The 25,442-nt window shown below is 46.6% G+C and overlaps 1 protein-coding gene across 5 annotated transcripts in view; it reads left to right on the top strand.

Annotated features, from left to right (window-relative positions):
* PCLO (piccolo presynaptic cytomatrix protein) overlaps window positions 1-25,442 on the top strand; it is a 540,339-nt gene that overhangs the window by 120,905 nt on the left and 393,992 nt on the right. For all 5 annotated transcript variants that reach the window (XM_075345226.1, XM_075345222.1, XM_075345224.1 and 2 more), the window contains exon 3: window positions 15,876-18,113. In XM_075345226.1, the coding sequence (XP_075201341.1) occupies window positions 15,876-18,113 (2,238 nt within the window). The remainder of the gene's footprint in view (window positions 1-15,875; window positions 18,114-25,442) is intronic.

Below are 25,442 nucleotides of genomic sequence, written 5' to 3'. Positions count from 1 at the left end.
TCTACATGGCTGGTTCCCACCGTGAAGCATGGAGGAGGAGGTGTGATGGTGTGGGGGTGCTTTGCTGGTGACACTTTTGGGGATTTATTCAAAATTGAAGGCATACAGAACCAGCATGGCTACCACAGCATCTTGCAGCGGCATGCTATTCCATCCGGTTTGCATTTAGTTGGACCATCATTTATTTTTCAACAGGACAATGACCCCAAACACACCTTCAGGCTATGTAAGGGCTGTTTGGCTAAGAAGGAGAGTGATGGGGTGCTACGCCAGATGACCTGGTCTCAAAAGTCACCAGACCTGAACCCAATCGAGATGGTTTGGGGTGAGCTGGACCGCAGCGTGAAGGCAAAAGTGCCAACAAGTGCTAAGCATCTCTGGGAACTCCTTCAAGACTGTTGGAAAACCATTTCCAGTGACTACCTCTTTAAGCTCATCAAGTGAATGCCAAGAGTGTACAACGTAGTAATGAAAGCAAAAGGTGGCTACTTTGAAGAACCTAGAATATAAGACATATTTTCAGTTGTTTTACACTTTTTAAGTATTTCATTCCACATGTTTTAATTCATAGTTTTGATGCCTTCAATGTGAATCTACAATTTTCAGAGTCATGAAAATAAAGAAAACTCTTTGAATGAGAAGGTGTGTCCAAACTGTTGGTCTGTACTGTGTGTATATATATATATATATATATATATATATATATATATAGTACAGACCAAAAGTTTGGACACACATCATTCAAAGTGTTTTCTTAATTTTCATGACTCTGAAAATTGTGGATTCACATTGAGGGTGTCAAAACTATGAATTAAAACATGAGAAATTAAATACTTAACAAAAAATTGTGAAACGACTGAAAACATGTCTTATATTCTAGGTTCTTCAAAGTAGCCACCTTTTCCTTTGATTACTGCTTTGCACACTCTTGCTATTCTCTTGGTAACCTTAAAGAGGTAGTCACCGGAAATGGTCTTCCAACAGTCTTGAAGGAGTTCCCAGAGATGCTTAGCACTTGTTTGCCCTTTTGCCTTCACTCTGCGGTCCAGCTCACCCCAAACCATCTCGATTGGGTTCAGGTCTAGTGACTGTGGAGGCCAGGTCATTTGGCGTAGCCCCATCACTCTCCTTCTTAGTCAAATAGCCCTTATACAGCCTGGAGTTGTGTTTGGGGTCATTGTCCTGTTGAAAAATAAATGATGGTCCAACTAAACGCAATCCAGATGGAATAGCATGCCGCTGCAAGATGCTGTGGTAGGCATGCTGGTTCTGTATGCCTTTAATTTTGAAAAAATCCCTAACAGTGTCACCATCAAAGCACCCCCACACCATCACACCTCCTCCTCCTCTATGCTTCACGGTGGGAACCAGGCATGTAGAGTCCATCCGTTCACCTTTTCTACAAAGACACGGTGGTTGGATCCAAAGATCTCAAATTTGGACTCATCAGACCAAAGCACAGATTTCCACTGGTCTAATGTCCATTCCTTGTGTTCTTTAGCCCAAGCAAGTCTCTTCTGCTTGAGAGGGTGTGTCCAAACTTTTGGTCTGTACTATATATATAAAAAATAATATTTATTCATTATATAGCGCTGTTAATTCCTTAGCGCTTTAATCCCTTCACGACCATGGTCGTTAAGGCCCAGGGCACCATGACGGATCTTTCCGTCATGGCGTAATCGCAGCACTGGAGCCTCCGGTGACTGCGAAAAGTTAGGATAAACCGCAGATTCGGGGAGTAGGGGACCTGTAGCTGACCTCAGGAGGGGTGGTGCCTCCTCCCCGGACCTACGGAGGCTGTGATTGGCTGACGAACGTCGCTCAACCAATCACAGCCACTGTAATGTTCCAGCCACTTAAAGTGACTGAAACATTGAAATCCAGCCCTGGCCAGTGCAGCTATAGCCGGAAGTTGCTGCGCTGCAATTGCACTTTATGAAACCTGCCTCCTGATCCGCCGCCGCGATCTGCCACCCGCAGCCCCACCCCTCGTATCTGCTGCCCGCACCCTCACCCCCACACCTCCCAATCCGCCGCGATCTGCCACCCGCACCACCACCCCTTGTATCTGCTGCCCGCACCCTCACCCCCACACCTCCCGATCCGCCGCCGCTGCTGCCCTCCGCCACGATCTGCCACCGCACCCCCACCCCTTGTATCTGCTGCCCGCACTCTCACCCCCACACCTCCCGATCCGCCGCTGCCCTCCGCCGCGATCTGCCTCCCGCACCCCCACCCCTTGTATCTGCTGCCCTCACCCTCACCCCCACACCTCCCGATCCACCGCCGCTGCTGCCCTCCGCCACGATCTGCCACCTGCACCCCCACCCCTCGTATCTGCTGACCGCACCCTCACCCCCACACCTCCCGATCCGCCGCCGCTGCTGCCCTCTGCCGCGATCTGCCACTCGCACCCCCACCCCTCGTATCTGCTGCCCGCACCCTCACCCCCACACCTCCCGATCCGCCGCCGCTGCTGCCCTTCGCCGCAATCTGCCACCCGCACCCCCACCCCTCGTATCTGCTGCCCACACCCTCACCCCCACACCTCCCGATCCGCCGCCGCTGCTGCCCTCTGCCGCGATCTGCCACCCTCACCCCCACCCCTCGTATCTGCTGCCCGCACACTCACCCCCACACCTCCCAATCCGCCGCTGCCCTCCGCCGCGATCTGCCACCCGCACCCCCACCCCTCGTATCTGCTGCCCGCACCCTCACCCCTACACCTCCCGATCCGCCGCCGCTGCTGCCCTCCGCCGTGATCTGCCACCCGCACCCCCACGCCTCGTATCTGCTGCCCGCACCCTCACCCCCACACCTCTCGATCCGCCGCCGCTGCTGCCCTCCGCCGCGATCTGCCACCCGCACCCCCACCCCTCGTATCTGCTGCCCGCACCCTCACCCCCACACCTCCCGATCTGCCGCCGCCGCCCTCCATCTGCCACAGTGCCACCGGTCCTCCCGATCTGCTGCCCGGCCCCTTTCCCTCGTGATCGGCTGCTCGTCCCCTCACCGCCGTGATGTGCGCTCCCTCCCCTGTCACCGCCGTGATGTGCGCTCCCTCCCCTGTCACCGGCGTGATGTGCGCTCCCTCCCCTGTCACCGCCGTGATGTGTGCTCCCTCCCCTGTCACCGCCGTGATGTGCGCTCCCTCCCCTGTCACCGCCGTGATGTGCGCTGCCTCCCCTATCACCGCCGTGATGTGCGCTCCCTCCCCTGTCACCGCCGTGATGTGCACTCCCTCCCCTGTCACCGCCGTGATGTGCGCTCCCTCCCCTGTCACCGCCGTGATGTGCGCTCCCTCCCCTGTCACCGCCGTGATGTGCGCTCCCTCCCCTGTCACCACCGTGATCTGTGCTCCCTCACCTGTCACCCCGTGATCTGTGCTCCCTCACCTGTCACCCCCGTGATCTGTGCTCCCTCACTTGTCACCCCCGTGATCTGCTGTCCGCTGTCCCTCACCTCTCACTCCCGTGATCTGTGCTCTGCTCACCTGTCTCCTCCGTGATCTGCGCTGCGCTCCCTCCCCCACCTCTCACCCTCCCCGATCTGCTGCCTCCTTCATCTCCTGTGATCAAGCTGCCTAGATTCATTCTGTAGGGTAACTATCCCCAATCTCACCTCCCACTCCCCTTCCCACCCATCCCCCCCACCCCCCCTCCCCCATCCTCTGCCGCTCCTGCATCCACTGCGCCCTCCCATCCGCCCTCACCCTATCCCAGCAGCCGTCTCACAATCACAGATGCTCCCTTTATATCCCGCTGCCCCCCCATCTGCTGCCGCCCCATCTGCCGCCCCCCCCCATCTGCCTCTGTTTTTTTTTTCTATGCCATGGGGGTCTAGTTTCCAAAATGGGGTCACATGTGGGGGAGCTCTACCGTTTCGGCACCTCAGGGGGTCTCCAACCGCAACATGGAATACACTAATTATCCCAGACAATTTTGCGTTTGAAACGTCAAATGACGCTCCTTGCCTTCCGAGCCCTGCTGTGCGCCCAAACATTTTATTTCCACCACATATGAGGTGTCTGTGTACTCAGGAGAAATTGCACAATACATTTTATGGTGCAATTTTTCCTGATACCCTTGTGAAAAAAAAGCTACCTGGTTGAAGTAACAATTTTGTGGTAAATTTTTTTTTTATTATTTTCACAGCTCAACTCTATTAACTTTTGTGAAGCCCCCAGAGGCTCAAAGTGCTCAATAAACATCTATATAAATTCCATGAGGGGTCTAGTTTCCAAAATTGGGTCACATGTGGGGGAGCTCCACTGTTTCGGCACCTCAGAGGCTCTCCAAACGCAACATGGTGCGGCTAACGATTCCAGCTAATTTTCTGTTCAAAAAAGTCAAATGGCGCTCCTTCCCTTCCGAGTCCTGCCGTGCGCCCAAACAGTGGTTTTTCGCCACATATGAGGTATCTGCGTGTTCAGTAGAAATTGCCCAACAAATTTTGGGGGTTCATTTAATCCTGCTACCCTTGTGAATATGCAATATTTGAGGCTAAATTAACATTTTTGTTGCAAAAAGTAAAATGTTCATTTTTTCCTTCCACATTGCTTTAGTTACTGTGAAGCACCTGAAGGGTTAATAACCTTCTTGAATGTGGTTTTGAGTAGCCTGAGGGGTGCCGTTTTTGGAATGGTGTCACGTTTCGGTGTTCTGTGTCATGTAGACCTTTCAAAATCGCTTCAAATGTGATGTGGTCCCTAAAAAAAGTGGCTTTGTAAATTTTGTTGTAAAAATGAGAAATTGCTCATAAACTTTGAACCCCTATAACTTCCTTAAATTTTTTTTTTTTCTTCCCAAAATTTTTCTGATGTAAAGTAAACATGTGAAAAATGTTATTTTTTAATTATTTTGTGTCATATGTCTCGTTGGTTTTAGAGCATAAAAATTCAAAGTTTGAAAATTACAAAATTTTAAAAATTTTCGCGAAATTTCCATTTTTTTCACAAAGAAATGCAAAAAATATCGGCCTAAATTTACCACTAACATGAAGCCCAATATGTCACGAAAAAACAATCTCAGAATCACTGGGATCCGCTGAAGCGTTCCAGAGTTATAACCTCATAAAGTGACACTGGTCAGAATTGCAAAAAATGGCCTGGTCTTTAGGGTCAAAATAGGCTTGGGGCTGAAGGGGTTAAGTACAATGGCAACATTGTTCCCATTGGGGGTCACAATCTAGGTTCCCCATGAGTATGTTTTTGGAGTGTGGGAGGAAACTGGAGTACCCGGAGGAAACCCACGCAACCACAGGGAGAACATACAAACTTCTTGCAGATGCTGTCCTTGATGGGATTTGGATGGACCCCAGCGCTGCAAGACTGCAGTGCTAACCACTGAGCCACCATGCCACCCATATAGTATATTTTATATATATATATATATATATATATATATATATATATATATATATATATATATATATACAGCTCTGGCAAAAATTTAAAGACTACTGCACAGTTTTATAAAAATCAGCTTCTCCTCATGTCTGACAGCCATTCCATTCCAGTGTAAGTTGAATTCCAACCAGAGGACACCTCATTCTACTTAATGTGCTTCTGATTAGGTGATCACCTGAACCAAATCTTATTTAACGAGGTAAAGTATAAAAAACACTGCTGTGGTCTTCACAATCCTCTTGCAATAGGACAAGCTGGAGGGCAAAACAAGGGCTAGTAATATCCTAAAAGTAATAGGAATGAAAAAATAACTTTTCACCATGCTAGAGGAGTTGACAAGAAAAGTTTTAAGTGAGGAAAAGAAGGACTCAAGTCTGGCTTTACTAGCAGAGGGATACAGTGAATGTCATGTTGCCTCCATCCTTAAAATTTCTAAGACGGCAGTCCATTACAACAAGGTCAAACAGCAGATACTGGGGAGAACAAAGCTACAGACCGGCAGAGGGCGAAAGAGACTCTGATCGGGATGACCGTCAACTTATTCGAATGTCACCCAGCAACCACAGGATGACATCAAGTGTTACGGGGGGCTGTCTGATAATAACTTAAAGGAGTATCAGACAGTCAGGGTCCACCGTGCAAAGACTCTGCTGCAGACTATGGCAGAGTGCAATACCTCTGTTAACTCACAGAAGGATATAATAAGTAAGTAAAGCAATTCCTCCCTTACTTGGAGGGTGTGTGGAATGATCTCTGTTAATAATCACAGAGACAAAGGCAATGTGTGCGAAATGGCACCTACCTAGGTCCGCTCTTCTAGTGGTGCAAAAGAGACGAACAGCAGCGTAAGCCGCACAAAGCTCCTACCTGCGTTCGCTCCACTAGTGTGCGAGGACACGAACCACTAGATATGGCACCTGCCTAGGTCCGCTCTTCTAGTGGTGCAAAAGAGACGAACAGCAGCGTAAGCCGCACAAAGCTCCTACCTCTGTTCGCTCCCCTAGTGTGCGAGGATACGAACAACTGCCAGACGCAGTATAAGGAACGTTACCCTAGCGGCAACGTCCACCTACGAGTCGAACCACAAGGCCCAGCCAGACCATGTGCCTCAGGCACCTGCCTATGTCCGCTCCCCTAAGAGGTAAGGATACGGACAGCAGCCGAAGCTGTAAGGTATAAGAACGCTACCCTGCCGGTAGCGCTCAACTAGCATAGACAGAGAAATGCCTAGAGGAACGCGCACAGAGCGTATACTCTTATGCATGAACCAAGAGGACTGAGCGCCATGCGGCGTGTGTCAGGGTCTTATATAGACTCTGTGCCTCATCCAAGATGGAGGACACCAGAGCCAATCCGCTGCCAGAACGACAGGAGTGACGTCATGCTGGCCTATCACCGAGCAAGGCATCACAAGCACATTGTTACGGTTGCTGCGAGCACTGGAGACTATGTCCAGATTTATTGCTACTGCACATGTGCGAGCGCTGGAGACTAAGTCCAGATTTCTTGCTACTGCACATGTGCGAGCGCCGGAGACTAAGTCCAATCTTGGAGCCATTGCACATGTGCGGGTGACATCATCGCTGACACGAGGTCACATGTCTCTGACACCTTCTATGCCGATTGGTCGCTGGTCATGTGCTTGTGACGTCTTGCTCGGTGATAGGCCAGCATGACGTCACTCCTGTCGTTCTGGCAGCGGATTGGCTCTGGTGTCCTCCATCTTGGATGAGGCACAGAGTCTATATAAGACCCTGACACACGCCGCATGGTGCTCAGTCCTCTTGGTTCATGCATATGAGTAGACGCTCTGTGCGCGTTCCTCTAGGCATTCCTCTGTCTATGCTAGGTGAGCGCTACCGGCAGGGTAGCGTTCTTATACCTTACAGCTTCGCTGCTGTTCGTCTCTTTTGCACCACTAGAAGAGCGGACCTAGGCAGGTGCCATATCTAGTGGTTCGTGTCCTCGCACACTAGTGGAGCGAACGCAGGTAGGAGCTTTGTGCGGCCTACGCTGCTGTTCGTCTCTTTTGCACCACTAGAAGAGCGGACCTAGGTAGGTGCCATTTCGCACACATTGCCTTTGTCTCTGTGATTATTAACAGAGATCATCCCACACACCCTCCAAGTAAGGGAGGAATTGCTTTACTTACTTATTATATCCTTCTGTGAGTTAACAGAGGTATTGCACTCTGCCATAGTCTGCAGCAAAGTCTTTGCACGGTGGACCCTGACTGTCTGATACTCCTTTCAGTTATTATCAGACAGCCCCCCGTAACACACATGACCAGCGACCAATCGGCATAGAAGGTGTCAGAGACATGTGATCTCGTGTCAGCGATGATGTCACCCGCACATGTGCAATGGCTCCAAGATAGGACTTAAGCTGGGTTCACACTAAACGACAGCGACAACGACGTCGCTGTTACGTCACCATTTTCGGTGACGTAACAGCGACCTTGTAAGTCGCTGTTATGATCGCTGCTTAGCTGTCAAACACAGCAGAAGCAGCGATCATAACGTCGCTGTTCTACATGTGCAGAGAGCAGGGAGCCGCGCTTAGCGCTAGCTCCTTGCTCTCCTACAGTACACATCGGGTTAATTAACCCGATGTGTGCTGCAGCTACATGTCACAGTTCAGAGAGCAGGGAGCCGCGCGCACTGCTTAGCGCTGGCTCCTTGCTCTCCTTGCTACAGTATACATCGGGTTAATTACCTGATGCGTACTGCAGCCACATGTCACAGTGCAGGAGCCGGCACTGGCAGCAAGGGCGGAGGCTGGTAACCAGCGTAAACATCGGGTAACCAGGGAAAGGTCTTCCCTTGGTTACCCGATGTTTACGCTGGTTACAGCTTACCGCAGCTGCTAGTGCCGGCTCCTGCTCGCTTCATTTCGTCGCTCTCTCGCTGTCACACACAGCGATGTGTGTGTCACAGCGGGAGAGCGACGACCAAAAAATGAAGCTGGACATTCAGCAACGACCGGCGACCTCACAGCAGGGGCCGGGTCGTTGCTGGATGTCACACACAGCGACAGCGACGGGACGTCGCTGCAACGTCACAGAAAATGGTGACGTAGCAGCAACGTCGTTGTCGTTGTCGCTGTGTGTGACACCAGCTTTAGTCTCCGTCGCTCGCACATGTGCAGTAGCAAGAAATCTGGACTTAGTCTCCAGCGCTCGCTCATGTGCAGTAGCAAGAAATCTGGACTTAGTCTCCAGCGCTCGCACATGTGCAGTAGCAAGAAATCTGGACATAGTCTCCAGTGCTCGCAGCAACCGTAACATCAAGTGACCTACAAAAGGAATGGTAGATGGCAGCTGGGTGAAGTACATGGCAAGAACAGTTCGTAACAAGCTCCTAGAGGCAGCACTCAAGTCATGTAAAGCTAGAAAGTAGCCTTTCATCAATGAGAAGCAAAGGAGAGCCAGGATGAAGTTTGCCAAAGCCATAACGATTGAACCATAGAGGACTGGAGTAAGCTAATCTTATCTGATAAGTCTAATTTTCAGCTTTGCCCAACATCTGTTCGTCTAATGGTTAGACAGAGACCTGGAGAGGCGTACAAGTCACAGTGTCTTTCACCCACTGTGAAATTTGGTGGAGGATTGGTGATGATCTAAGGCTGCTTCAGCAAGGCTGGAAATGGGCAGATTAAACTTTGCGAAGAACGCATGAATCAAGCTGCATATCAGCTTATCCTGGAAAAACAGTTGCTTCCTTCTGCTCAGGCAATGTTCCCCAACTCTGAGGACTGTTTTTTTCCAGCAGAACAATGCACCATGCCACACAGCTAGGTCAATCAATGTGTGGATGAAGGACCACCACATCAAAACCCTTTCATGGCCAGCCCAATCTCCAGACCTGAACCCCATTGAAAACCTGTGGAATGTAATCAAGAGGAAGATGGATAGTCACAAGCCATCAAATAAAGAAGCTTAAATTTTTGCACCACGAGTAGCATAAGGTCACCCAAAAGCAGTGTGAAAGACTGGTGGAAAGCATGCCAAGACACAGGAAAGCTGTGACTAAAAATCATGGTTATTCCACAAAATATTGATTTTTGAACTCTTCCTGAACTAAAACATTATTAGTATTGTTGTTTCTAAATGATTATGAACTTGTTTTCTTTGCATTATTTGAGGTCTGAAAGCAATGCATTGTTTTGTTATTTTGACCATTTCTCATTTTCAGAAAATAAATACAAAATTTATTGCTTGGAAATTCAGAGACGTCAGTAGTTTATAGAATAAAAGAACAATTTACATTTTACTCAAAAATATACCTATAACGAGAAAAATCAGAAAAACTGAAAATTTTGCAGTGGTCTCTTAAGTTTTGCCAGGGCTGTATATAAATAAAGTATATACGTACAGTATATGTACATATAGTACTATAGTATAGAATACATTTCACAAATATCCGTCACGTTGTTTATCTTGTTTGACCTTATTGAATATTATTGTTTCTTATTTGTTTTAGATACATACTTTGTATGTTTATTCCAGGCATATAGATTTGTATATATACAATCTATTTTGGGGCCGTGCTACTCGCATTCCCAAGTGTTCTCACAGGGAATGTAGACACCCAATGTAAATCACTTTAAGCATGGACATATCATAAATTGCTTAATAAAGTAAATCAATTTACTGTATGTAATATACGGTATATGCACATTTAGGAAAACTGAAATGGTTAAGAAATATTTACAAATATGTAAATATGTGATGAATATTGTATGCAATCACAAGCTATAAGCACTTATCATCAAGTCTCCATTTCATTTGCTGAATTCTTGATTCTCTATTCCATTTTGCATATCAGAATTTTTTTTTACTTGGAAAAACATGAACTGGGGAAAAGTTCAGAAAGATATGAGTTAGAATAACTGATTCGATCACAGTTTTTGCTTTTTAACCTGTACTGATCTGTCAGATCTCAGGCGCAGCGGGAGAATTATGGAGGGAGTGTACAGCAGTTCACGCTCTCTTTCATCATTACTTTCAAGTGTGTCGATATTCGTGATGCCGATATAGTTGAAAGTTTGATGACGGGTGGGGGAAGGGGCCTGTGTGAACACTGGCACCGGGCCTCCCAACTCATGGGCCCCATAGTGGCTACATGGTCTGCCGTCATTGACACTACGCCACTGTGTACAGGTTCAGGTTGCTGTGACTGTATTGCTACAGTATACAAGCAAAAAATATAAATGCAATCTATGTACTCATACTGTATATATGAACATGACTTTTGGATTCCATTATTACTTTGTAGACAATATTGAACTATAAAATAAATTTCAGGTTCTTAGTACACTTTTTGGTCAAATCACATGAGCCCATAAAGCAATAGCCAAGCATCCTCTTTAAAAAGGAACCTACAGTCACAGTTTTAGGCTGCTTTCACACATCCGTTTTTTGCTGTGCGGCACAATACGGCGCTTTGCGGGAAAACCGCATCCGTTTTTTTTTTGCGTTTTTTTCACATAGACTTTTATTAGCGCCGGATTGTGCCGCATGGCCTTGCGTTGTGTTTTTGGCGGATGCGGCATATTTAGCCGATGCGGCGGCTGGATGAAACATTCAAGTGAACGTTTTTGTCTGCGGGGAAAAAAACACATAGCACCGGATCCGGCGCGATGCGGCGCGATTTACAATGAAAGCCTATGGACGCTGGATGCGGCGTCCTGCGGCAAAAAACGCATCCTGCTGCCGGATGCAGTTTTTTAAACTGCGCATGCTCAGTATCAAGCCGCATCCGTTAAAAAACGGACGGGAAAAACTTATGCAACGGATCAGTTTTTTTCGCCGCATCCGTTGCATAGGTTTTTGAGCCAGATTGTGCTGTACTGCAAAAACCAGATGTGTGAAAGCAGCCTTACTGTACCTTTTCTGTTAGGCGATCAGATCACATCTGAATACCATTTTTCATAGCTTGTGAAGCAATTTTGTTCAGCTGAAATGATGGACACCTCTATAAGGGCGGTCTAAAGTTTCATATTGTAGGCTATGTTTGCCTGTTTGAAGTTAATGGTACTGTCAATTGAAAGTCTGAATAGCAATTTTTAGGTATTTAGACAGAAGCCACTGATGACCTCTGAGTAGGGATCAAGATATGGCCTGAATCCAGCTTAAATAGAGTTCTCTGCATTGGATCCACCCTGTTAGTCAGAGCTGTTGCAGAGTGATATACCACAAATGTAATTAGAAAATACTTATTGAGCATAATGAGTCAAGGCTTGTCAACAGGCATCATTTTAGAAAAGGGACCCTCGACGAAACATTCCACTGTTTAACATCATTTTTACAACATTGCTTTGGTTTTATAAATCTAACAAGCTGAGTAAATGCCCACAGCTAACTATATTTATGAGTAATGTCATGCTTTCTAGTCCTTACATTAAATGTAAAAGAAAAAAATGTAATGTGTTTTATTTCATTGGAATCTTTCTGCCTGTAATTTGATGATTTATGTATGAAAATTAAAGGGAACCTGTCATGCAAGAAACACTATTAACCTGAAGATATGGGGTTAGTCTGCTGTTAATAGCACTCTGACTTTAAGTCTGCACTGAGAGTCCCGCTGCCAGGAGGAAATAAACTTTATTCCTCCCTGCAGCCTCTGGCTTTCAGTCTTAGATGTGGGCCGGTGTGCCTTCAGTCAGTGCTGGGGGTGTGGTTATAGCCGCCCCTCACTAGGCACAAAGCAGGAACTGAAGCTGCACCGGCCCTCCCCTGTGCCTGAAAGCCTGAGGTTCCTGGGAGAAATAAAGTTTATTTCCTCCCTGCAGCGGGACTCTAAGGGGTACTTTGCATGCTGAAACATCGCAGGCCGATGCTGCGATGACGAGCGCGATAGTACCCGCCCCCGTCGCAGCAGCGATATCCTTGTGATAGCTGCCGTAGCGAACATTATCGCTACGGCAGCTTCACATGGACTCACCTGTCCTGCGACCGTCGCTCTGGTCGGCGACCCGCCTCCTTATTAAGGGGGCGGGTCGTGCGGCGTCACTGCGACGTCACACGGCAGGCGGCCAATAGGAGCGGAGGGGCGGAGATGAGCGGGACGTAACATCAAGCCCACCTCCTTCCTTCCGCATATCCTACGGAAGCCGCAGTGACGCCGGTAGGAGATGTTCCTCGCTCCTGCGGCTTCACACACAGCGATGTGTGCTGCCGCAGGAGCGAGGAACAACATCGGACTGTCGCGTCAGCGTAATCATGGATTACGCCGACGCTGCACCGATGATACGATTACGACGCTTTTGCGCTCGTTAATCGTATCATCGAGCCTTTACACACTACGATGTCGCATGCGATGCCGGAAGTGCGTCATTTTCAATTTGACCCCACCGACATCGCACCTGCGATGTCGTAGTGTGCAAAGCCCGCCTAAATGTAGGCCCAAGGCAGTTTCAGATTAACAGGGTACTCCAAGGAGATAAAAAAATGGTACTGTCCCTGCCCTCACACACTATAAAATTGAGCTGGCCACTGCAGTTCTAGTGTCTTTAGATCACTTACAAATTAATAAAATAGTAGCTGCTCCTCACCCCTCCTGTATGGGATGTTACGTCACAAACCAGCGTGCAGCTCTTTGCTGAAGCAGAGAAGACTGCTCATGGTCGCAGGCTATATGCTCTTCCAACCTGCCATGCCCCCTGTTCTAAGAATAGATAGAAGCAAGTGTCAAGGGCCTGGAATATAGGAAGAGCATAGAGCTGGCAGCCATGCCCCCTGTTCTAAGACTAGAAAGAAGCAAGTATCAGGGGGTTCACAGGTAGGAAGAGCATGGAAATGGAGGCCAAACCTCTGTCACGCCCCCTATTCTGAGACTGGATAGGAGCAAGTATCAGAATGCTGGCAGGTAGAAAGAGCATGGAGCCAGCTGCCACTCTCCCACCAAGCTTCCTGTTCTACGACTGGATAGAGACAAGTGTAAGGCTATGTGCCCACGCTGCGGAAAATCCGCGGAATTTGCCGTGGATTTTTGGCAGAAATTCCGCGGATTTTTCAAAAATCTGCAGCGCAGCTACTCCCCAGCCATTTCTATGGCATTTGGGAACTGCTGTGCCCACACTGCGGATTTTTCCGCAGCGGAAATAATGCGTATTTCCCTGCAGAAAAATCAGCAGCATGTCAATTATTCCTGCGGATTTCTCCGCAGGGTCCCATATACTTACCTGCCTCACCGGAGTCACTTTCTCCGTCCGGTGTACAGGAGCGCGGTGAATCCAGGTACAGGAAGGAAGAGGTGGGTGGGGCCTGCACGAGCTCCGGTCATGTGACAGCCGGAGCTAGTTCAGGCCCGCCCACCTTCTCCTGCAGACGCTGACAGAGTGACACGGCCGCCGGAAAGCGAGGTGCTGCATGATGGAGGTAAGTTTGAACACCCGATCACTGCAGCACTTGTTCTGCATTGAGGATACAGTGCCGAAGCCATGGTACTGTATCCTCAATGCAGAATGCCCGCACCATATCCGCAGGACATTCCGCAGCATGCAAACAGACAGAAGTTGTGGTGCGGTTTCCTGGGAGCTCCTGCGGAATGTCCTGCGGATATATCCGCAGGACACTGTCCCCGTGGGCCCATAGCCTAAGGGAACTTGCAGGTAAGAAGAGCATAGAGCTGGCAGCAAAGAGAACATGGAGTCGGCAGTCTTGCCCCACCAAGCCCTCTATTCTAAGACTGAATAGAAGCTAGTATAAGGGGACTCGCAGGTAAGAAAAGCATAGAACCAATCAGCGTGCCTCCGCCATGCTCCTTGTTCTTAGACTCGATAGAAGCAAGTATTAGGGGGCTGGCAGGTAGGAAAAGCATGGCACTAGCGATCATGCCCCCACCATGCCCACTGTTCTAAAGCTGGATAGAAGCATGCATCAGGGGACTGGCAAGTAGGAAGAGCATGGAACTGGTGGCTACTCCCCCTGTTCTAAGACTGGGTGGAAGCAAGTATCAGTGGGCTGGTAGGTAGGAAGAGCATGGAGCCAGCGGCCATGTCCCTGCCATTCAACCTGTTCTAAGACTGGGTACAGGCAGGTAGGTATCAGGGGGCTGGCAGGTAAGAAGAGCATGGAGCCAACGACTACGCCCCATCATGCTCCCTATTCTAAGACTGGATAGAAGCATGTGTCAAGGGGCTGGCAGGCAGGAAGAACATAGAGCCAATGGCCACGCCCCCACCACACACCCTGTTCTAAGACTGAATAGAAGTAAGTATCAGGAGCTGGCATGTAGGAAGAAAATGAAGCCGATGGCCAGACCTTGCCACACCCCCTGTTCTAAGACTGGATAGAAGCAAGTATCAGGGGACTGGCAGGTAGGAAGAGCATGGAAATGATGGCAACACCCCGCCAAGTCCCCTGTTCTAAAACTGGATAAAATCAAGTATCAGGGGGCTGGCAGGTAGGAAGAACATAAGCCCTCTGTTCTAAGACTAGATAGAAGCAAGTATCAAGGGACATGCAGGTAGGAAGAGCAAGGAGCCGACACCAACACCCCGCCACACCCCCTGTTCTCTGTTGCAGCACAAAGCTTCATACTGGTCTGTGACATAATGTCCCATATGGGAGGGGTGAGGCATCAGGAGCAGCTACTATTTTATTGATTTATTAATGATATAAAGATAATAGAACTCCAGTGGCCAGCTCAGCTTTACAGTGTATGAGGGCAATGACAGTACAAGTTTTTTTGTTTTTTTTTAATCTCCCCTGAATACCCCTTTAACCTGCAGATTAACCCCATATGTACAGGTTAATAGTGTTTTATTACATGATAGGTTCCCTTTAAGTCATGCAACCTTTCAGCTAAGCTCTAGCTTTCTTTTATCCATGTAGGCTCTGTATTGGGGACAGAAAACCAGTAGAACTCTGGTTTTAGCTTTGTATTGTAAATGTTCTTATGCACCTGCATAATATAGTAATCTGAAACTACAAATCTTTATATTTCGTGTGTACTTTAAAAAGTGAAATGTTCTAAAATATTGCTCAGTAGATTTTGGATACAATAGTTGTCTTTAATCTACAAGATTTCACATGTTTTACAGAATTTTAAAAATACTGTTTGTTCTAAAATCTCTAGCACGAAAATGGAAAAATAAAACATAACTTTCATATTGTGCTTACTCTGTTTACACATGTCATTTTTTAGTACAATTAATTTGTGCTATTGAAGCAACATAGAATAAGGTAAAGGGCAAGAATGCTAAAATCAATTAAAAAAAGGGCATGGTCTATGCTGACTTAGAAAATTAAAAAATAGCTATGAAGTAAGGTAATTAAACTGCATTTGCTTATCATATGAAATTCTTTTTTTATATGAATAGTAGTAATAATAGTAATAATAATGAAAATAATAAAAACATGTTTCTGATAGTCTGTAAATTAAAAAAAGATTCAGATTGAATATATGACATTTTATACAGTGAACTTCAATGTATTCAATATTATGTTGCTTTCTTTTAACAGATGCAAGAATGGCTTTGTTTGAACTGTCAGATGCAGAGAGCCCTTGGTATGGATATGGCTGGTCCACCTATGCCACAGCCAGGCAAGCAAAAACCTGCAGCACCATCAACAGGGGTATCTGCTTCTTCTCCAAAGAAGGAGCCTAATGTAGTGCCAGAAAAATTACATAAACAAGTCCTGAAAACATCACCTATGGTACCAAACCAATTTTCTGCGCCGGACTCACCATCCAAGTTTAATCAACCAACAACAGAAAGTAGAACAGGTAAGCCCACAATATCAGAAAAATCCAAACCAATTGTACCTGAAAAGAAGCAGCCAGTTGAACCAGCGCAGACTGTATCTTCTCAACATCCTCAGACTAAACCTGATTCCGCTCTTTCTTCAACTATAACAGCAGAAACTAAAATAACTGAATCTATAAAGACAGTCTTTGAACAATCAGCTAAAGAATTGAAACAGTTTGCATTACCAGGTCAACAGCAAAGAACTGCTCAAGAAGTAGAAACATCACACCTAAAAGAAGATTATTCAAAAAGTCCAAAAAAGATGTTTGCAGCTAACCAGTTAGCTCAAAAGGAGGTGCCTCTGCCAATAAGTCCCAAACCAAGTCCTTTGGATAAACCTGTCGCTCAACAAGCATCACAATCTCCAGAACTTTCAAGTTCAAAGCCTAGCCTGTTTCAAAAACCTGTGACTTCACAGCCTTCTGTGCCAGGAAGTCCAAAATCTAACCCTACTCATAAACCTGCATCTTCACAATCAGCACATCTTTCTGGACCAGGGAGTCCTAAATCCAGCCCTGCTCAGAAACCTGTAGCGCCACAGTCAACACAGCCTTCTGGACCGGGAAGTCCAAAATCTAGCCCTGCTCATAAACCTGTAGCTCCACAGTCAACGCAGCCTTCTGGACCAGGAAGTCCAAAGCCTAGCCCTGCTCATAAACCTGTAGCTCCACAAACAACGCAGCCTTCTGGACCGGGAAGTCCAAAACCTAGTCCTGCTCATAAACCTGTAGCTATACAGTCAACACAACCTTCTGGACCAGGAAGTCCAAAATCTAGCCCTCCTCATAAACCTGCAGTTCCACAATCAACGCAGTTTTCTGGACCAGGAAGTCCAAAACCTAGCCCTGCTCATAAACCTATAGTTCCACAATCAACACAGCTTTCTGGACCGGGAAGTCCAAAATCTAGTCCTGCTCATAAACCTGTAGCTCCACAATCACAGCCTTTTGAGCCAGGAAGTCCAAAATCTGGTCCTTTTCATAAACCTGTAGCTCCACAAACACCACAAGCACCACAACCTTCTGTTACAGTTAGTCCAAAATCTAGTCCCCTTCATAAGCCTTCAGCACCACAAACCACACAGTCTTCTGGGCCAGGAAGTCCAAAACCTAGTCCTCCTCACAAGCCTCTAGCTCAACCCCCTAGTGCACCAGGAAGTCCAAAACCTAGTCCTCCTCAGAAGCCTGTAGCTCAACCTCCTAGTGCACCAGGAAGTCCAAAACCTAGTCCTCCTCAAAAGCCTGTCATTTCACAAACAACTTCACAGCCTATTGCATCCACAAAACCAAGTCCTCTTCCTAAACCTGGAACTCCACAAGTAGCAGCACAACCTACAGCACAGCCTCCTAAATCACAAGAACAGGGAAGACGTTTCAGTTTAAATCTAGGAAGTGCTACTGAAGCCCCAAAAATACAACCTACCACACCACAAGAAACAGTGACTGGAAAGCTCTTTGGGTTTGGTGCATCAATATTTAGCCAAGCCTCCAGTTTTATATCAACTTCAGCTCAACCAGGTGCTCAAACACAAAGCACACAAGGAACAACACCCAAGCAACCTGCACCTGCACAAAAAATAGCTGATAATCAAAAACCAATAAAAGAGCCTACAGTCCCACATTCACCCAAACTACCTGTGATAAACAAAGAAACACAGCCAGTACCTTCAAAAATATCAGAGGAGCCAAAATCGAGTCCTTTGAAAAAAGCGGTAGATGACAAAAAAATTTCAGAGAAAGAAACAAAGAGAGACATTCCAGAAGTAAACAAGACTGCAAAGACAGAGCCAGAAATTATTGAAAAAATCAAAGAGACAAAAACACTATGTCCTCTCTGTAAAACAGAACTAAATATTGGTTCAAAGGACATTCCTAATTTTAATACATGTACAGAATGCAAGAAGATGGTATGCAATTTTTGTGGATTTAACCCAACTCCACATCTGACTGAGGTAAGAGATCAATACATTTTTTATATTTTGAGTATTGCTTTTGACTGGCTCGGATGGTGACTTTCTCTGTATCATAATAAGCATACATAACTACATATTATGTATTTGATATTGGATGCTTAAATCATCACTGTAAGAAATATTTAATAGATTATGTATATTAGAGTATGAACAAACTGGCAGTTCTGGAGTAAAATGTGGAAGCCGTTTGCAATTATATACACATTATAATTAATATTTATACAAAGAGGTAAAGAATATTTGAAAATATTAACCTAATGTATCATTGAGAGAGATGAGTGAACCTGAGGTTGGGTGTTTGCACCAAACACAGACTTTACAAAAAACACAGAGTTTAGATTTGGAGATTGGGTCCTTTACTCATGAACATCACTCACGAGAGCATCACTGTTCTCGGGTACGCTCGGTGCTCCACCCAGTGCGAGAGCTTGCAGTGTTTGATCGTCTCGCCTTGGGGTATCAAGTTCATGATTAGATATAGTGTGCACCCAAAAAAAAAAATCCCGCCCATCCACCCCCGGATGTGTTTTGTTTATGGGTGGCTGCATGTGGGCGAAGACCTGAACTGCCCAATTTAGTGACTTCTGTTGGGGTTCATGTCAAGTCCATGTCCCAAACCGAACTTTTTCAAAAGTCTGGCTGCACCCGCCAAACCGAACTTCTTTGGGTCCGCTCATCTCTAATCATTGTTAACTGTTATCCTTTAAAGCAGGGGTCTCAAACACGCGGCCCGTGGGCTGCATGCGGCCCCTCAGGCTGCTTTGTGCGGCCCCCTGACCCGTGCCCCTGTTTATTATCGCGGCAGGTGCAGGGGCCGCAGCCAGTGCCTGCACTTTATGTCAGATGAATGTTTTGCAGGCGCTGCGCTCTCGCGCCGGCAACACAATCATCTGACATAAATCACTGACAGTGGCTGCAGCCCCTGCACCGCCCGCAATATTGAACAGGGGCATGGGCCTGGGGGCCGCACGAAGCTGAGATGAGGCAGCCGAAGGAGCACGGGACAGGTGAGAAAAATGGTGTTTTTTTTTATTGTGTGTGTGTGTGTGTGTATGTATGTGAAGCACGGCATATTAACCCCTTAGCGACCAATGACATACTGGGTATGTCATGGCTCCCTGGTACTTAAGGAGCCATGACATACCGAGTATGTCATGGCGAAATCGCAGCCCCGGTTGCTGCGATCGCTTTGCAAATACAGTACCTTAGATTCAGGGAGGAGGGGACCTCTGCCTGACCTCAGGAGGGGTGGTGTCTCCTCCCCGGACCTACGGAGGCTGTGATTGGCTGAGAGGCATTCGTCAGCCAATCACAGCCACTGTAATGTTTCAACCATTGAAAATGGCTAAAACATTGAAATCCAGCCATGGTCAATGCAGCTGTAGCACTGATCATTGGCTGGAGCTGGGTGACCTCAGTTTCACCCGCCCCCAGCTCTGATTGGACAGACTGGCCTTGTGACCGATCTGTCCAATCACTGTGGATCTGGGGCCGGAGACCGCTCCCCTCAGCTTCACTCCGGAGTCTGTGGAAAGTGAGGGGAGCGATCGGTAAGTTATAGTCACTGCCCCCCCCATTACTACAGAATGGGGACAAAGTGCGCACATTACTATGGGATGGGGATAAGGCTGGGGACATTACTATAGGATGGGGACATTACAAGGATGGACACAATAGTATTGGATGGGGACATTATTACTATAGACTGGGGACATTACTATAGGATGGAGGCAAGGTGAGCACATTACTATACGATGGGGACTAGGATGGTCACAGTACTACAGGATAAGGACATTACTGACATTACTACAAGGGGACAAAGATGGGAAATATTACTATAGAATAGGGATAATGCTGGGGACATTACTATAGGATGGGGACAAGGTTGGCACATTACTATAGGATGGGCACATTACTAAAGAATGGGGACATTACTATAGGATGGGACAGTACTATAGGATGGGGACATTGCTACAAGGGGACAAGGATGGGGAATATTACTATAAGATGGGGGACAAGGATGAACATATTACTATAGATTGGGGACATTACTATAGGATGGCAAAAAGGATGAACACATTAGTACAGGATGGGCAAATTACTATAGGATGAGGACAAGGTTGGCACATTACTATAGGATGGGCACATTACTATAGGATGGGGACAAGGTTGGCACATTACTATAGGATGGGCACATTACTATAGAATGGGGACATTACTATAGAATGGGGACATTACTATTGGATGGGACAGTACTATAGGATGGGGACATTGCTACAAGGGGACAAGGATGGGGAACATTGGGGACATTTCTATAGGATAGGGACAAGGTTGGCACATTACTATAGGATGGGCACATTACTATAGAATGGGGACATTACTATAGGATGGGACAGTGCTATAGGATGGGGACATTGCTACAAGGGGACAAGGATGGGGAACATTACTATAAGATGGGGGACAAGGATGGACACATTACTATAGATTGGGGACATTACTATAGGATGGGGACAAGGATGAACACATTATTACAGGATGGGCACATTACGATAAGATAGGGACAAGGATGGGGACATTACTATAGGATGGGGATAAGGATGGGCACATTACTATAACATGGGGACAAGGATGAGGCACATTACTACAAGATGGGGACAAGGCTGGGGAACATTACTTTAGGATGGGGACAAGTATGAGCACATTACTGTGGGATGGGGACTAGGATGGGGCACAATACTGCAAGGGGACAAGGATGGGCACCTTACAATAAGATGGGGAACATTACTAAAACATATACATTTCTATATAGTGCTAATTGTAAGACTATTAGTTACCAGAAAGAAATAAAATGTAAAAAAATATATATATATTTTTTTTATATTTAAACAAAGAATGTGCACGTTTGCTAAAATAGACAAGTGAAAATGTTCAAAATCAGTGATCCAAAGGTGTGTAAAAAAAAAAAAAAATTTTATATGGTACCAATAAAAATGTCACTTTGTCCTGCAAAGAATGTGGCCCCCCAAATTATTTTTTTCCCTCTGTGCGGCCCATACACCCAGCCGATTTTGAAACCCCTGCTTTAAAGCGACCCTGACAGCTGATAAATGCTGCCCAATCCATTGGCAGAATGAATCAGGCGCTGGCTGCATGATCTCAGCCAGGTATGTTTAACTCTCAAACACGTTTCAGAGAAAGACATAGATTACTAACTGACAAAGATCGAGCCACAGAGAAGACTAGTTGGACAGGTGCGTCCCCAGTGGCTACTCCCCATTAACGGCCCTGAAGTGACAAGTCTCAATGGGTTTCCAAATTTTATGCCAGCAGTGCAAGTTTGTTCATACTCTAAGTGCAAGCTGATGGTATCTATATATTGTTTTATCCTTCCATGTCAGGAAAATTTATAACAAATAAAATATTCTTTTCATTTTTCATTTAACCTGTAAAGTAGCGCCAAGACAATTTAAATTAACTTAATATGCTACTAAATTAGGCTACTTTCAGATTTCCGTCGTTTCAAATCCACCAAGTTGTCGTTGCGACGGAACGATGAATCCGTCATTATTTAGCTGTCAACGGACGCAACGGATGAATTAGGCTATGTTCACATTTCCGTTTTTTTGCATCAGTCACCTGTGTTGCTTGACGCTTTTGACTGATGCGTTGTACAAGAATTGTCATGAGAAAGTGGATTGCGTTGGTGAAATGCTTTCAGTATAAAAGATCTAAGCATGCGCAGTGAAAACAAAAGGATTCCGCTGCTCACAAAACGTTACATGCTGCGTTCCTGCCGCCCGACATTCAGTCGTTCCACAACTGATCAGTCAGGCAGCGGATGCAATGCAAGGGCATCAGTCCCAAACCACCGCTCATACAAGTCTATGGGAACAATGGAATCCACTAAACGGATTGTGTTGTTTATCATAGCAGCGGATTGTGACTGATCCTAAACAATGGAAATGTGAACATAGCCTTATTGCACAGGATTCCGTTTACAGGAATCCTGTGAAATAACTGATCCGTCGTGTCCATTAAATCGGTTGTGCGTCCGTTTTACGACGGATCCGTCGTGATCTGTTTTATTTGGGACAGCCCAATGGGAGTGCCAGACATTTTGGAGACCTATATAACTGTGTTTTCACAGGCCATCTGTGACAGTTTGGAGAGAAAGGGGCAGAATGAATGGTGTTATAGCTAAAATTGTGCAGAATTATGTGGATTATTCATATCAAGCCAATCTGGAGCCTTGCAATGTGAATGTGTACATACTGGGCATGCTCAGTGGAAAATGACGGAATCCAGCACTGCGATCTGCTGTGCGACGGATTACGGCGGAATCCTGCACTATAGACAACCATTATACCTCTTGACGGATTACGACAGAATCCTGCGTAGTGCGTTGTTTCGACGCTCCGAAAAATGTTACATTGTCCGTTGCTTCCGCCCGACAGTCAATTATTCTACAACTGATCCATCGTGCAACAGATACAACACAAGGCCAGCAGTCGCAATCCGTCGTTAATCCAAGTCTATTGGGAAAAAAATGAATCCTGCAAATTATTTTGCAGGATTCAGTTTTTTCTCAAAGCAACGGATTGTGACTGAGGGAAAATGATGGAAATGTGAAAGTAGCCTTAATCATATGGAACAAAAATGCCAAATGTCAATCAGTAAATATGACTAATGATTATCACTATCCTGGCCTGTGTATTAGGCCGGGGTCACACTAGTGTATAGCATCCATGCAAGGGAATCGGACGCTATATGTTAATGACACTTGGCTCAGACTCTGCTTAGAGCATGTCTATTATACTGTGCTACAATTCTCTCACATGCAAGAATCAGATTATAGGTGGGGAGAAGGAGAGATTAATTTCTCCATCTTCTCCATTGTCTTATTGGCGTATATTGCACTGCACGTGGATGACATCAGTGCAGTCTGATTTTCGCATGCACCCATAGACTTGCATGGGTGCACATGATCCAATGCGAGTCACTGGCAGGAGGCTGCAGTCGTTTTCTCATGCCAAATCACAGATCTGCTCTGTGTCATTGACTAACATTGGTCTGAGTGAAATGTGAGATTTTCTCGTATTGCACTCTTCCGATATAAACGCTAATGTGAGTGAGGCCTTTCTGGAGCTATACAGGACTGTCAGGTATCTGTTGCAATTGTTAGTGCAATATTCAGATTAAAAAGAGGATTCCTACAAAACAACATGTTCCAACAATATGTTTCTCCACATTCTTTGGATTTAAAGAGGAAAATGAGACATTTGCTTCTCAAAGCCAAGTAATCACTATCATAGTTGCATAGTTACACTTAGGGGTACTTTGCACACTACGACATCGCAGCTGCGATGTCGGTGGGGTCAAATTAAAAGTGACGCACTTCCGGCATCGCATGCGACATCGTAGTGTGTAAAGGCTCGATAATACGATTAACGAGCGCAAAAGCGTCGTAATCGTATCATCGCTGCAGCGTCAGCGTAATCCATAATTACGCTGACGCGACAGTCCGATGTTGTTCCTCGCTCCTGCGGCAGCACACATCGCTGTGTGTGAAGCCGCAGGAGCGAGGAACATCTCCTACCGGCGTCACTGCGGCTTCCGTAGAATATGCGGAAGGAAGGAGGTGGGCGGGATGTTTACATCCCACTCATCTCCGCCCCTCCGCTCCGATTGGCCGCCTGGCGTGTGACGTCGCTATGACGCCGCACGACCCGCCCCCTTAACAAGGAGGCGGGTCGCCGGCCAGAGCGACGGTCGCAGGACAGGTGAGTCCATGTGAAGCTGCCGTAGCGATAATGTTCGCTACGGCAGCTATCACAAGGATATCGCTGCTGCGACGGGGGCGGGTACTATCGTGCTCGGCATCGCAGAATCGGCCTGCGATGTCGCAGTGTGCAAAGTACCCCTTAGTAAACTGAAAGATGGGGCTACACAGCTATTTTGGCCAGGATACCTGTTGCACTATCAAGGTTTGCTACATTTTGCTGCTACATTGCAGTACATGAGAATTGTGACTCTGAAGGTACTGCAACTACAGCAAGCAAGTCATACCAAATCTGATGCACAGGACTTCTAACCCCATTCACTTGCGTTTCCATTCCAGTGTTTTGTTTTTGCGAACTTTAAATCTAAATTCCCTGCCCCTTATCATAGACTCAACTTGCAGCGGCTTCTCCTTTTACTGACACAACTCCGGTCCTGAGGCACCAACTTGTGACAGTAACTTCAGACTGTTCAGAAGTCAGAAACTATGTCACAAGCTCCCAATACAACTCTGTAAGAGCCAGAATGAGGGCAGAACGAGGCTCTCATAGACATTTATTAAGTTGGAATATCAGGCACCCATGACATACTTGAGCAGTCGACAGGTCACAAATCACCAGAGGTGTAGTTATAGGAGAAGCGTCCGGAAAGGGACTATAAGGCAGACATTGATGGCCCATCATTTGGATAGGTAATCAGTATCTGATCGGCCGTGGTCTGACACCCCACAACCCCAGCTGTTCTTGGTCCCAGCGGTGGCTACAGGCAGCTGGAAATGCTTAGTTCCGGCACTTCACCTTCTTCTGATAGTGACCGCGGCCAGGTACTGCACATACGCATCCTATTGATTAGAATGGGAGGCAGATGTGCCGCACCCGGCCACAGCCGCTATCAGAAGACGGAGCAGCGCCGGAACTGAGCATTACGGCTGCCTGCTACTGCCACTGGGAATAAGAACAGCTGATCGGCGGGGGTGCGGGTTGTCGGGCCCTGGCCAATGAGATATTGATAACCTATCTTAAGGACAGGCTATCAATGTCAAAGCAGTGGACAAGCACCACTCCAGCACTAAAAAAACACAAAATACTGGAGGGGTGCTTTATAGGTACATTCACACAGAGAGGATTTGTTGTGGATTTATTACACAGCACATATGTATTTACAGTTAGGTCCAGAAATATTTGGACAGTGACACAATTTTCGCGAGTTGGGCTCTGCATGCCACCACATTGGATTTGAAATGAAACCTCTACAACAGAATTCAAGTGCAGATTGTAACGTTTAATTTGAAGGTTTGAACAAAAATATCTGATAGAAATTGTAGGAATTGTACACATTTCTTTACAAACACTCCACATTTTAGGAGGTCAAAAGTAATTGGACAAATAAACCAAACCCAAACAAAATATTTTTATTTTCAATATTTTGTTGCGAATCCTTTGGAGGCAATCACTGCCTTAAGTCTGGAACCCATGGACATCACCAAACGCTGGGTTTCCTCCTTCTTAATGCTTTGCCAGGCCTTTACAG

Source organism: Anomaloglossus baeobatrachus, chromosome 4 (assembly GCF_048569485.1).
Source record: "Anomaloglossus baeobatrachus isolate aAnoBae1 chromosome 4, aAnoBae1.hap1, whole genome shotgun sequence".
Classification (NCBI taxonomy): Eukaryota; Metazoa; Chordata; class Amphibia; order Anura; family Aromobatidae; genus Anomaloglossus; species Anomaloglossus baeobatrachus.
This window is presented reverse-complemented; position numbering and strand designations above follow the sequence as displayed.